Consider the following 13,543-nt stretch of genomic DNA (forward strand, 5'->3'; position numbering starts at 1 on the left):
ACGCTGAGCAAAACGCCAGTGGACCACCAGCTCATCAGCAGACCGACAGTGGTCCACTGTCCTCTTGCTATCAGGGTATGTGCTAGACAAAAAGTTCTATGAATCGCACTGCAGTTAAGGTGTTTTAATATTTATTGTATGGATATAAATTTTCACATTTTTTCATCTGATTTTCAACTGCTATTTTTTTATAAGGTGAACAATTAGTATTTTTGCAAACTATAACATATATACTGAGGAAAAAGATCTTTGTTTTAATGCTTGTTTTAATAAATTTAATATAACAATGATGTTTAACTATATAAAGTTTCTCATAATTCTTTATTCTGATTATTTGATTCATAATTTTATTGTTTGGTCAATAATCTCCATATTTTCATGACATTTTATTTATTTGCTTATTTATTTAGTAGAATTTAGTAGGGTATGTATGGAGTGCTGAGTATACAGAGTGTACCATCACTACTTCACCCCCATAGCATACCTAGGACTTTTAAACAGTCACCAACAGTTTTCAGCAATTACTTTTTAATTAACACATTTTTTCACACACAACTAAACAAAAAATATTTACAAACTGACAAATTAATAATAACAGTGAAGAAACAAACAACACACAAACTATGTCCATCTTTTATTAATATAAAACAATAGGCTATAAGGAATGTCACACCCATAGTACTCCTACATGTGTGGTGACGCTTGTTTGGTATAAAACTCCATGTTTCCAGACAGAGGAGGGTCTGGTGATTTCATTTCAGTGTGGGTTTATGTTGACACAGTGAATTGTTTACACACTAGGCAGTTAAAACTCCCCTTCCTTCATTAATGTAAATGCAACAGGCTATAAAGCATTTCAGACCCACAGTCTGAGAGATGTGTGGTGACACTTGTTTGATGTAAAACCATAAAGTGTTTTATAACATTTTTAGAACGTGAATTATTAACATGCATATTTATTCATATTAACTAAAACGTATTGAGCGCTAGAAACTTTTATTTTGAAAAGTACACTTCCGGTTGTGGTCGGACTCCGCTCGCTGTTGTTGTAGTCTCCACACAGCGCGGTGTGTTTGGGGGAGACTCTGAAACGGAGACTCAGTCTGAGATTAAAGAGCTGTAAGTGCTGCTTTAAGCTGGTTTCAGTCTTTATATGTCGGTCTAACTGACTGATGAGGGTCTTTAAATGTCTGTTAGAGCCTCATTGATGGAAATGCTGCTCATCCTGCAGTGATTTAGAGGAGGAGCTGCTGTGATCGGGTTTGGGGGAACTTATGTGTGTCTTCACGCTGTGTTTATTAATGTCTGGTGTCTGAAATATTCGGGTAGTTAATGTAAATATCTTAATTTGTGTGTGTTTGGGTGTCTCAGATGGTGGTTTGTAAATGGGCTGTATGTCTGAGGAGCAGCAGATGTGGCTTTTCCCTTTCTGTGTATGATATGGAGGTGTTTTTATAAGAATACACAAAGCTTAAAGTGGGTTTATACACTGGCTGCAGCGGTTGATCATGTAATTAAGTGAATATTCTTTTTGTATGTATTTGTAGGATATGGATTAATCTTTCACTGCTTAGTATAATCTTAAAGTTAGTGTTTATCCTATAACAAATGATTCAACCAAACTAGTAATTTGTTCTGGTTGTAGTGAGTCTTTTTAAGGTTGAACTTGATCCTCTACATTACAGATCTATGTTTTTATAATGGCATGAATCACATATATTGACTTTCAGTTCTTTCAGTAAATTGTGAATTATGTGAACTTCACTGTATCTTGAGATCTTTTATTAATAAGGTAAACTTAAACACAAGTAGACTTTACACTAAGGTTAGGCGTTTATATTGAGCTGATGTTAGAGAAATTACATTGTTGGTGGTTTGTTGTTTGGAGCGTCAGCCTTTTAAAGACATGAGTACAAAAATCTCAGGTAAATGTGATTCAGACAGCTGCTTTATGTCAGCCAGATAACAGTTTGGGATAGTAACCGCTGTTAACAATGGAATCTAGCTAGTGTAGCTAAATATAAACAAAGTCTACCAAATTGATCATCAAATACCAAAGAGTCCATTATATGTATGAATGTAGAGAATAAATAGTAGTTTGTTCTAGAGAAGGTTGTAGTATTCGGAGTTCCATGTGTTATCTGACGTTGCAGGTTTGGAATGTTAATTTAGGGGGCCCCTGGTCCAAAGGTCCAAGGGTCAAGGTCCCATAGGGAATGGGCCCCTCTCTCTTCCTCTCCCTTCCTCTCTTAGTTCCAGATAGATGAGATCATTTTAAAAAAGGACAATATGTTCTGTTTCCTTTTTCGACAACAACCACCCTATATAAGGTGTAGTGTGTCTAGCTGAGATGTGATTGGGTGGGTAGTTATATTCATGCTGAAATCATTCTTCCTGCAAATCTTTGTTCTTAACAGTAAACAGTACTTCAGTACAATTAAATACAGATTCATTGGTGTTTGAGGTAAAAAGAGTTTTTTTTATTTATTTATTTATTATTATTTTCCACACCTGACTTTTCTTTCATCTTTTGGTCTCAGTTTTCAAACAATTGATCAACAAGTGAGCTCCTGCTTTGTTAGAATAAAAACACAGCCACACTGGCCCTTTGCTGATCAGATGGGACACCCCTGCTCTGAACACTCATAGAAATTTATTACATGAAATGGTTATGAATATGCTGAATATATGAAAATTTTGATGCAAAGCATTTTTTTAATATCTTCATGCTGGGGAGGAACATGCAGGGTATTGTTAGCCAAAATAGTCTCCTATGAATTTTAGTCCCCTAAGAAAAAGAAAGCTCATATTTCAGATTTTCCACTATTTTAGCATCATCAACATTCTATGTAAAAGCTCAGAAGACACTTGTAGGTTCACTAGTGGTTTTGAATAGTAAATAAAATGGCTATATTTGTGTTGTAGTCATGGCGACCACTGTAAAGAAATCAGAACTATTTCACACCAAACCACTCTGAATTCCTCTTTAATGACGTCTCATTAACAATTCCCAAATATCTTAAATCCTTTATATTAATGTCACTCACCATTGCTTAAAAAATTTTCTACTGAACTGGAAAGACAGAACCCAAACCTCCATAAAGCACCGGCTCGACCTCCTTATGGATCACGCCAACCTGGACTGACTCAGAGCAGATCTAAATAAATAAGTAACACTAAATCATTCGAGGAAACCTGCCCTCACTTTTTACAATATATTAAGAGCTTTTCCCCAACATTATACATACTATGACCATGACGTAAGTGAACTTATACATGTGTTTCTAAAGTTTTCACAGAGAGAGTGTGGGACGAAATATTAACTCTCAATATATTGTAGAACATAAGGGTCGGTTTCCTTGAATGATTGTGTTATTCATTTTTTTTCTCTTTTTTCTTTTTCCCCTCTTCCTTTTCGTCACCACCTATCGTTTCTTCACTTAGGTAGGTTGAGTGTTTGGAGGGCATAGCTAAAGGGTGGGTGGAGTACACAGCTTCACCACTACTTGGAATATGTCCTACAATATCTACACGATCATAAACTGTAAATAGCAGTAAAATAAAGGAAAAGAGTTTTTGTCCCCTAAAGCGGGGAGTGGTAGTGTGGTGGATATTCGCCCAGGTTTAAATAACAAAGCAAAAAACTGAATTTAGTTAGCTAGCTGGCTAAGCAATCTAGCTAATATCATACTTTCTAATGATCTTTCCAAGTGGAAGCATGTATAATGAAAACAGCACTGGACCTAAAATGGATCCTTGAGGAACTCCACAACTGATGGTAGAAGTAGAGGAATGGTAATTACCAATGTGTACTGTAAAAGTTCAGTTACAAAGATAGGACTTAAACCAGCTCAGCACTGTCCCATTGAGGCCTACCATGTGCTGAAGCGCAAAATTGTGCTTTTTAAGTAAAGGCTGGACAGCAGCATGCTTGAATCAAGCAGGAACAGTGTCAGAAGATATTGATTATGAATAACAAACTGGGACTTAATGTGTCAAGTATTTCTTTCAAGAGAGAAGTGGGGATGATATAACTGGGAGAGGATGTAAGCTTCATGTGAAAAACCACTGATCTCAGAAATGAAAGAGAGATGGGCTCAAAGAAACTGTTTCCACTATTTCCAATGTACAGTTATGCAAACTAATATAGTTATGAAATTAAAAGCTGTAATATGTACAGTTTTACACTTTTCCATGTATGCAATTTATGAATCTGATGTAGATAAATGAGATGCAGAGTACACAGGGGCTAAGATAATCCTTTATTAGTCCCACAACGGCAAGTTCTCAATACTGATAGAATACTGATATGTACATATCCAGATTATGCAAGATATGAGTAGATGTGCATCTATATGTGCAAGCATAGATTTGCTAGACTGTAGTTACAGTGAGATCAAATTGAGTCTGTTTGAGGTGTGGATGCAGTGTGGATTGTCCATGGAGATCATCATGATGATGGTTCAGACGTGTAGTGACAGGCTCATAGACTGATGCACCAGCACTACTGGCTGTTCGGCAGCCTGATGGCCCGGGGAAAGAAACTGCCTTGGAACCGGCTGGTCCTGGACCTTATGCTTCTGTTTTTTCTCCCACTTGGCAGCTGTGAGAGTAAACAGTGGCTTGGGTGGGTGGAGTCCATTAGAATCCTTCTGGTGTTCTTCAGGCAGCAGCTGGTGTATAAATCCAGGAGGTTTGGGAACCAAATCCAGGTGGTGATGGAGCCTGTTAACATGCTCTCCACAGTACGTGTGTAAAATGTTCTGAGGATGCAGGGATTCATGCCAAACCTCCTCAGCTGCCTGAGGTAGAAGAGGTGCTATTGTGGCTTCTTTACCACCTGTGTGGTGTGTTTGGTCCATGTCAGTTCCTCTGAAATGTGAACACAGAGGAACTTGAAGCTGCAGACCCTCTCTACAGTGGCTCTATTGATAGAGATGGGGGTGTGCACTTTCTCTTGTTTCCTGAAGTCCACTATGAGCTCCTTGGTCTTGTTGACATTGAGAGAGAGGTTGCTCTCCTGGCACCAGTGTGTCAGGAAGCTGACCTCCTCTCTGTAGGCCTCCTCATTGTCATTGGAGATCCGGCCCACAATTGTGGTGTCATCTGCAAATTTGATGACAGTATGAAATGGTGGTGGTTTTTGAATGATCCAAGTCATTTTAGCCAAGGAGAAATCCAGTTTAGCCCTGCAATTTCCAATATTGGCATAGCGACATGGCTTCAGTGGTCTATATGTATATTTAAGGAGTTTGATTTATTAGGTTATTGGCTTTTCCACATCAGATGAAAGTTTATTCTTTCTTTAAACTTTCTGCCAGTTGAGGTAATTGTCGATTTGAATTTGACTAGTTTTGTTGCATTGCAAAATTGAGTTTATATTTTCCTTTTTTCTTCTTCTTGCAGAAATGAATGATAGCCTGTTTCAAGACTTCTCCTACACTTTCCTACTCAGTTTAAACGTGCTTCCATAAACACTACAGGACATTCCACCAAGAGGAAAGTTAAGCTGCTGAAACAGGCGAGGTAAAAGAATATGGCATCAAGAAAACATACTCAGCAAATGTCATCTGGTACCCTCCACATAAAGACATCTCACAGACAAACACAGAAACGCAGCAAGGAGAGAAATCACTACGGTTTGGAGTGTGCAAAGAGTTTTAGTGTACCGAGTGCTCTTAAAATACACCAGCGCATTCACACAGGAGAGAAGCCGTATCACTGCTCAGAGTGTGGGAAGAGTTTTACTGTACAGAGTCAATTCAAAGCACACCAGCGGATTCACACAGGAGAGAAGCCGTATCACTGCTCAGAATGTGGGAAGAGTTTTTGTCAACACAGTAATCTCCTAAAGCACCAGCGCATCCACACAGGAGAGAAACCGTATCACTGCTCAGAGTGTGGGAAGAGTTTTACTCAACTGGGTACTCTCAAAATACACCAGCGCATTCACACAGGAGAGAAGCCATATTACTGCTCAGAGTGTGGGAAGAGTTTTACTGTACTGAGTCATCTCAAAATACACCAGTGCATTCACACAGGAGAGAAACCATATCATTGCTCAGAGTGTGAGAAGAGTTTTGCTGTAGAGAATCATCTCAAAATACACCAGCACATTCACACAGGAGAGAAACCGTATCACTGCTCAGAGTGTGGGAAGAGTTTTTCTCAACAGTGTAATCTCAAAATACACCAGCACATACACACAGGACAGAAACCGTATCACTGCTCAGAGTGTGGGAAGAGTTTTAATCGACAGGGTCATCTACAAAAACACCAGCGCATTCACACAGGGGAGAAACCGTATCACTGCTCAGACTGTGGGAAGAGTTTTACTCAAAAGAATAATCTCCAAAAGCACCAGCACATTCACACAGGAGTAAAACCATATTACTGCTCCGAGTGTGGGAAGAGTTTTACTGAACAGCGTAGTCTCAAAGACCACCAGCGCATTCACACAGGAGAGAAACCGTATCAGTGCTCAGAGTGTGGGAAGAGTTTTACTATACAGCGTAATCTCCAAACACACCAGCGCATTCACACAGGAGAGAAACCATATCACTGCTCAGAGTGTGGGAAGAGTTTTACTCAAAATAATAATCTCCAAAAGCACCAGCGCATTCACACAGGAGTAAAACCATATTACTGCTCCGAGTGTGGGAAGAGTTTTACTGTACAGAGTCATCTCAAAATACACCAGCGCATTCACACAGAAGACAAACCGTATCACTGCTCAGATTGTGGGAAAAATTTCAGGCATTCAAACACTGCAAAGACACACAAGTGCACTAAAAGCTGTGGAGAATATCAGCAGTAGTGAGTGTAACCTTACACATCCCGGGTGTAAAGGTCTGCAGTGATTCCAGGCCAGATTTCTGTCTATTTTTGGGGAAAACCACCTCTTTAGTTTTACACTGTTTCTAAAACATAAGCATTAAATGAAATGTTATGTCCTGTGCTGAACATCAAGTCAAGCCTTAAGCTCATACACCCAATGAGAAGGTGTGGTACTGCGTGTTCTCCCCAAAATGTTCACACTGCTCATGCTGTGGAAAACAAACCGAGAAGCTCCACATTCAATAATAAGAAGCTCTTAACTTTCTAATTCAGTAGATCTAAGCTAATGTAGTGTTACTGGTGCAGTGACGGATGTTTTGACAAACATTTGACAGTGTGCTTGGATCTTTATCCTTCTCTCTCTCTCTCACTCTTTCTCTCTCCCTCTCTCAGCCTGCTATTTCTTTCTTTAAACATTTTAGTTAAACCTTTGCATTTGAGGTAATGTGTGTTTGTGAACGTATTAACCTGTTCAGATTATCTTTCTCCATTTTTCTCTTTGATTCTATACATAATGTTTTTGTTTTTATGTTCTTGTAAACTTGAAAATAAATCCTATTAAATTTCATAAAATATTAATCTTTTGAAATACCGCCCCAACACAATAAATAAATAATCCATAAAATGGATTATGATAAAAGACTCTGCTTCTGTCACACATGTCCACAGTGTCATCCAGTGGCTCAAGTAGGAACTGTCATATGTTTAAAATTTAAGGCTTTCAGAGGACTCATATTTTGGTTAAATATCAAATATTGAAAAGGTTTTCTGTGTCTGTAGTCATGAATTTGTTGCTCCCAATTGTCACTGAAATTGTCTTAAGCTTCACTAAGATGTAGTTAGTTCTCATATAACTCTGAATTGCATATTTTTGTTCTTTTTTCTTTTTGAAAGACTACAATAATGTCTTCTTTTAGTGATCAGGAAGAGGATGTAATTCCAGCATTAATAGTTTTCTTAATAGCCTGTTATGAATTGTGTAATCAGTGTTTTTTCTTTAGCATGAGTAGAATGTACTTGCATATAAAATGATGCAGACTGTAGTAATATTATTGTCAGTGTGCTAAATTGAATTTCCACATATTATACTGCTCACCTGAATATGAGTTATTAGAACTGTCATTGGTGCCTGTATTATGGCTAGTTCCAGACTAATGCTCCTTTCCTTGCTGCTATACAGGTACAGGTACAATGCTGCTATACAAGTGCTTACCAAACTATGGCCAGTGTTAAGCTTCCTGGCTGAGGTAGCCAGGAATTGAATTTATTTCTTCCGAGACTTGATTGAGTCTGTGATACTTTGTATCTGAAAAAAATGTCCAGGGCCTTTGGAAGAACTGCCCAATAATAACCCACCAATATTTAACGCATCTATATTTTAGCATTTCCAAGCTTTGATCCTGCAGGCTCCCTGGCAGGTAGATTTTAGAGTCTCCCAGCTGGGATCCTGCAGTCCCCCTGGCAGGTATGTTTTTAGCGCTTCCGAACTTTGATCCTGCAGTCCTCCCAGCAGGTATATTTTAGCATCTCCCGGCTTTGATCCTGCAGTCCCCCCAGCAAGTATACTTTAGTGTCTCCCAGCTTGGATCCTGCAGTCCCCCAGCAGGTAGGATTTTAGTGTCTCCCAGCTTGGATCCTGCAGTCCCCCTGGCAGGTATGTTTTTAGTTTGTCCTGCTTCAACAGACCCACTTTAACACAAGAAGTCCCTGATTAGTTGAATGAAATCTGATACAGCAGAGAACACACCAAATTATTGTGCCCTGCACATCACAGTTCCACTGTTATCAGCACTAATACTATTCATGCTAGTATTAATACTAGTATTGTGATCTGAACAAAAAATGGTCCAAAATCTCAAAAGACCAGAAAGAAAACTGAGTTCTCTTTATAGTTCTCTTACATTGTGAACACAAACAGAACTGGAGGTCATTTGCAGTTGGTTCCCTTTCAGGTTCACTTTGGTTCTTTTTGAAGGAACTATATCTGAAAACATTGTTAAACTAATTTTTCTCTCCTCTAAGTTTCTCATCCACTTCATGGAAATGTGTGACAGTCAGATGATAATGCAGTCATTCTAACCAACTACCCATGATTCAATGCTTACTGGGATAACATCAAAATGAAAATTACAAAAATGTAGTATTGCAGCAGTGCCGACATGGCCCTGACAGCATTGGTTACAACATTTTTAGCTTAATTTATGGTGCATCTGTAATCTATTATATAAGAACATTACTTTTTACATGCTTAATTATAAATTACAAATCTGCTTTGACTGACAGCAGTTAATTATGGCTGATAGATATTAAACTGATCCTCATGTGAAGAGCCGTGAACATCAGTCTGTACAGATGGATCAGTTAGTGAGATCAATATCATAATCGCATGTTTTCATTTATTAGTAAATAATCTATCAGCGGCTGATAGATCATCTAGCTCATTCTGACATTGGTGTTTGGATGGTATTGTTTTAGACCATCTACGTTGGCATTGATTGGCACTTCCGTATCTGTCTCTCTATCTCTCTTTTCTGAATCTTCTTCCTTATACTATTCCATCCACAGCTGATGATCGCAGCAACAGCAATCTCCCCTAAAACACCTGAAATTATTATGATATTACCTGTGGGGGGAGCACACTAAGCCCGCACAGGAGTCAAGTCAGTACTGAAGACCCTTCAGCAGTGCTGTTATGGACCCCCAACACTGCTGAGGCTCCAACTGCACTTCATTTCTGCTGCACAGAGCAGCAGCTCAGAAAAACACACACCGGGTGTCACAAGGGGGCAGGAGCAAGCTTTGTTTTAGGGGTGACAGTAATGAAGCACCTTCTTTTCCCATCAAATATTTAAGCTGGTTAACTCATCTAGTCTCTTCTCCCTCTGCAGACACACTCTGACACGGCTCTGAAACAGCACTGTTCTTTCAGAACTATGGTCTGCTGTGGCTGTCCAGAGATTCATTTATTAGGTCTGACCCTCACAGCTCACTGCATGTGCTGAGATTAAACAGTTAAACCGCAACCACTCAAGCTAGTCTGCCTGCCAAATAGTGAGCCATCATGTTACCAAGTTTGTTTGTTCATCCAGCAAGCAGTTCAGGAATAAGGATGGATATCAGAACAGGGCATTGTAAGAAAAAACTACACATTGTAGAGACCCCTGCCGAGGATCCCTGCAAAACATCATAACTGTCCTGAGTTTTTGGGTTTACTAATCTGTTGAAATTACTGATTCAAATCCAGTAACACACTGCTTATCTAATCCTGAGTTACTGAGTTAATCTAGTTCAGATCAGTTAATCTGGATCAGATCTGTTGTTCTCTCCATGATGGAGTTTAACACTTAGGTTTATCAGGTTTAGGTTTTTATTAGTTCAGTTTGGAGCCGTGAACGCTGACAAACATGCATTAAACTATTAGAGTCTCAGAAACAGCTGATTCTCGACTGATCTAAGACTTTTATTCACTACTGTACAAAACAGACCATTTAATATAATGGATGTGTTTAACTGATGCTGATACATCACACAGTGAAGAGTGTTTGATTAAACTTAATCTGACTAATTAAAGGTTAATCAGAGTGTAAAAGTACAGACAGCAGCTCTCATTCAAATAGCCCAGACAGCACTTCATTTATACTGTCTGGGCTGTTTGAATGACCATACACACTGCAGAAGTGTGGATCACTGACCATTGGACGGGAACTATACCTTATATATAACTTATATACCTTATATTTGCTCATCATCGACATTCCATATAAAACTCAGAAGACTCATGTAGGTTCACTGGTGGTTTTGGATGTAAATAAAGTGTCTATATTTGTGTTGTAGTCATGGTGACCCCTTGTTTCTATCCCCATCACTGTAAAGAATAAACATGTCTTGTCAATCTGTGTTCATAAAGAATAAACTCATTTTGTCAATCTGTGTTAACAAAGAATAAACTCTTCTCAATCTGTATTAATAAAGAATGAACAAATTTTAAACTGTATTAATAAAAAAACAATTTTTATTAATAAAGAATAAGCATATCTTGTCAATCTGTATTAACAGAGAATAAACACATCTGAATCTTTATCAATAAAGAATAAAAAATCTTTTTAATCTGTATTAAGACTGTGTTGTGCTATTCAGATGCTTCTTTGTTTAGCTATGCTATCTTTCATTTGGCTTTTTATTTTCAAAAGTTTATATTCTTTTTTCAAGCTACAAGGTTTGAGCTTGTTATATATAGAAAGGTCAAGAGCATTATGTGGCCAAAAGCAGATATTTTTCATTGTTTTCTGACCAGCGTAGATTTGAATATACTTGAATATGAAGCCGCACCAAGCACACTGATAGTGGAGGATTTGATAGTCAGACACGTAGCCAACCAGAACTTCACTACCCGCTGCCTCCCGAGTGCTATGGTTGCAGACATCAAAGACAAACTCCCCAAAATTTTTGCGGATCACTGATCGGCAAATTGCATTGTTATACTTGTAGGAAATGATATTCAAGAAACCACTGAAATTCTGAAAAGGGATTTCTGTGAACTTATGGACTTCATGAGCAAATTTAAAATTGATGCATTCATCTGTGGTCCCCTGCCAGCTCGGTAAAAAAAAAGATAACTCCAGTAAAAGTAGAAGTCCTCCCTTGAGTAAAAATACAAAGGTATTTGCCTTCAAATGTACTTAAGTATCAAAAGTGAAAGTACTAAAAGATTAATTATGGCTCTAACACATAAATATATTTAGTGTTATGTACGTAACCGGTAGGAGCTAAGAGGATTGGGGAGCAGTGGGTGAACTATAGGGCACTAGGACCCAGCAGCTGTGGCTAATAGAACAGCAGTAAGACCCGGCAGCACTACAGCTAACTGAGGGACAGTAGGACCCAAAGGCACAGCTGGTTTATGAGGAGCCTAGCCACTTCCTATTCCCCCGTTATATATCAAAAACAGGACTGCTAAAAAGCAGAGGATGCCCACAAGGGAGTCCTCAATGAATGGGAGTAAAACGGCTAAAAAAACGAAAAGTTAAAATAGTTTCTAATCACTTGCCCAGAACGTTTCTTTAATTTTATAAAATAGAAGTATTTCACTAAAAAAAACAAAGAAATCTTACCTATTTTTTTCCTTTTTTCTATAGCAAACGGGTTTTGGGCAGCAGAAGGCAGGCATTACTGCTAGTGAGTGCTGATTGATTGGCGAGCGGAGCAGCTCATTGGCTGTTCACGCTCACTGACATAATGGACATACATGGGGTGCAGTTTTAAACTCCTATAGCTCAAGTTTAAAAGTTCTTAAAATATAACAGCAGGATTAAAATGCTTTATGCTGTTCTGTTGTCAGGAAATTATTGCATTCTTTTACATTAAAAATGTTTAAGTATTTAGAAACAATAATTTTGCTCAAATGCTCCATATCAACCTATTCATTTTGGACTCGCTTGGAAGCGCCCTCTAGTGTTTGAGAAACCCGGAAGACATTGCAGAGTGGTAATTCTCTTCTCTACAATGGCATGGCAGCTCTTACGAACTAACATTGTTTCACTGCTTCCTTGTTAAGCTCACCTGTGGCTCACTTGAGTTTGGAACTCGTGTGTGCGTGCATGGGGAAAATGTGTTCCTCTGTTGTGTGAGACTGGTGTGCCTGCTTGGAAGTGGAAATAAATTCCATCTCAGAAAGGTTGCAGTGGCCCTGACCAGTATCTCTGCCATTTGAATCCTGAGAGCTAGTGGAAGGCCAGGAAAGGCCTGGGATGACCAGTGTGGTCAGTTTACCTCCACCACTCCAGGCCAGCCCAAGCACAGTCCCTCCACAAGCACAAGCCCATTAGTTCTGTGCAGAGGTTTAAAAGTGGGAAGCTGGGACACATTCCCCACACCATACAACGACTCAGCAGAGAAGGACGGCTGTCGGCTTTAACTTTCAAGTTCGGTGCCACCACACGTTCCGTCATGCCGACTCTCTCTCTTGACACTCTATTTCTGGGCCTTTTATACTCCCCAGAGTACCAGGAGGCAAGCTAGCAGTGGATGAAGTGTGTAATTGACAATGTACTGTCTAACTAAGCATGCCCTACCTATCCTAACATATTAAATGTAAAAGCTTAATATTTATTCAAGATCTAATATACAGAAATCTCATCTGAACGTCACTGGGCCTCACTGTGCACAATGCTGTCTTTTCTATTAGGAATCAACTAAGACCATGTAGCCACTCACTTAAAGATATGTCCATAGCATTTTTTAAATGATTAGCTGACATGAAAACGAACGACATGGACGGAAGGAAACTCCAGCAGCGCTGCTGTGTCTGATCCACTCATACCAGCACAACACACACCAGCACACCACCACCACGTCAGTGTCACTGCAGTGCTGAGAATGACCCACCACCCAAATAGTACCTGCTCTGTGAGGGTCCATGGGAGTCCTGATCACTGAAGAACAGGGTAAAACAGGGCAAACAAAATTTGCTGAGAAACAGATGGACTACAGTCTGTAACTGTAGAACTACAAAATGCACCTTATAGTAAGTGGAGCTGATAAAATGGACAATGAGCGTAGAAACTAGGAGGTGGTCATAATGTTATGCCTGATCGGTGTACCTCCCACCATGATATTTTGTGAACTTCATGGCATGTTTTAATTAAATGCTGTATTGCACACACTGAGGTTTTGAACTGAATTAGAGAAAAATTTAATCACTACAGCA

The 13,543-nt window shown here is 39.0% G+C and overlaps 1 protein-coding gene across 1 annotated transcript in view; it reads left to right on the forward strand.

Annotated features, from left to right (window-relative positions):
• The first annotated feature begins 1,018 nt into the window (after window positions 1-1,018).
• The window catches only part of LOC118817046 (zinc finger protein 658B-like), a 42,449-nt gene continuing 29,924 nt past the window's right edge, over window positions 1,019-13,543 (forward strand). Inside the window, exons 1-2 of the mRNA XM_036583708.1 lie at window positions 1,019-1,119; window positions 5,407-6,631. Of these exons, the coding sequence (XP_036439601.1) occupies window positions 5,537-6,631 (1,095 nt within the window). The 5' untranslated portion in view covers window positions 1,019-1,119; window positions 5,407-5,536. The remainder of the gene's footprint in view (window positions 1,120-5,406; window positions 6,632-13,543) is intronic.

This window comes from Colossoma macropomum, unplaced genomic scaffold, assembly GCF_904425465.1.
Source record: "Colossoma macropomum unplaced genomic scaffold, Colossoma_macropomum, whole genome shotgun sequence".
NCBI lineage: Eukaryota > Metazoa > Chordata > Actinopteri > Characiformes > Serrasalmidae > Colossoma > Colossoma macropomum.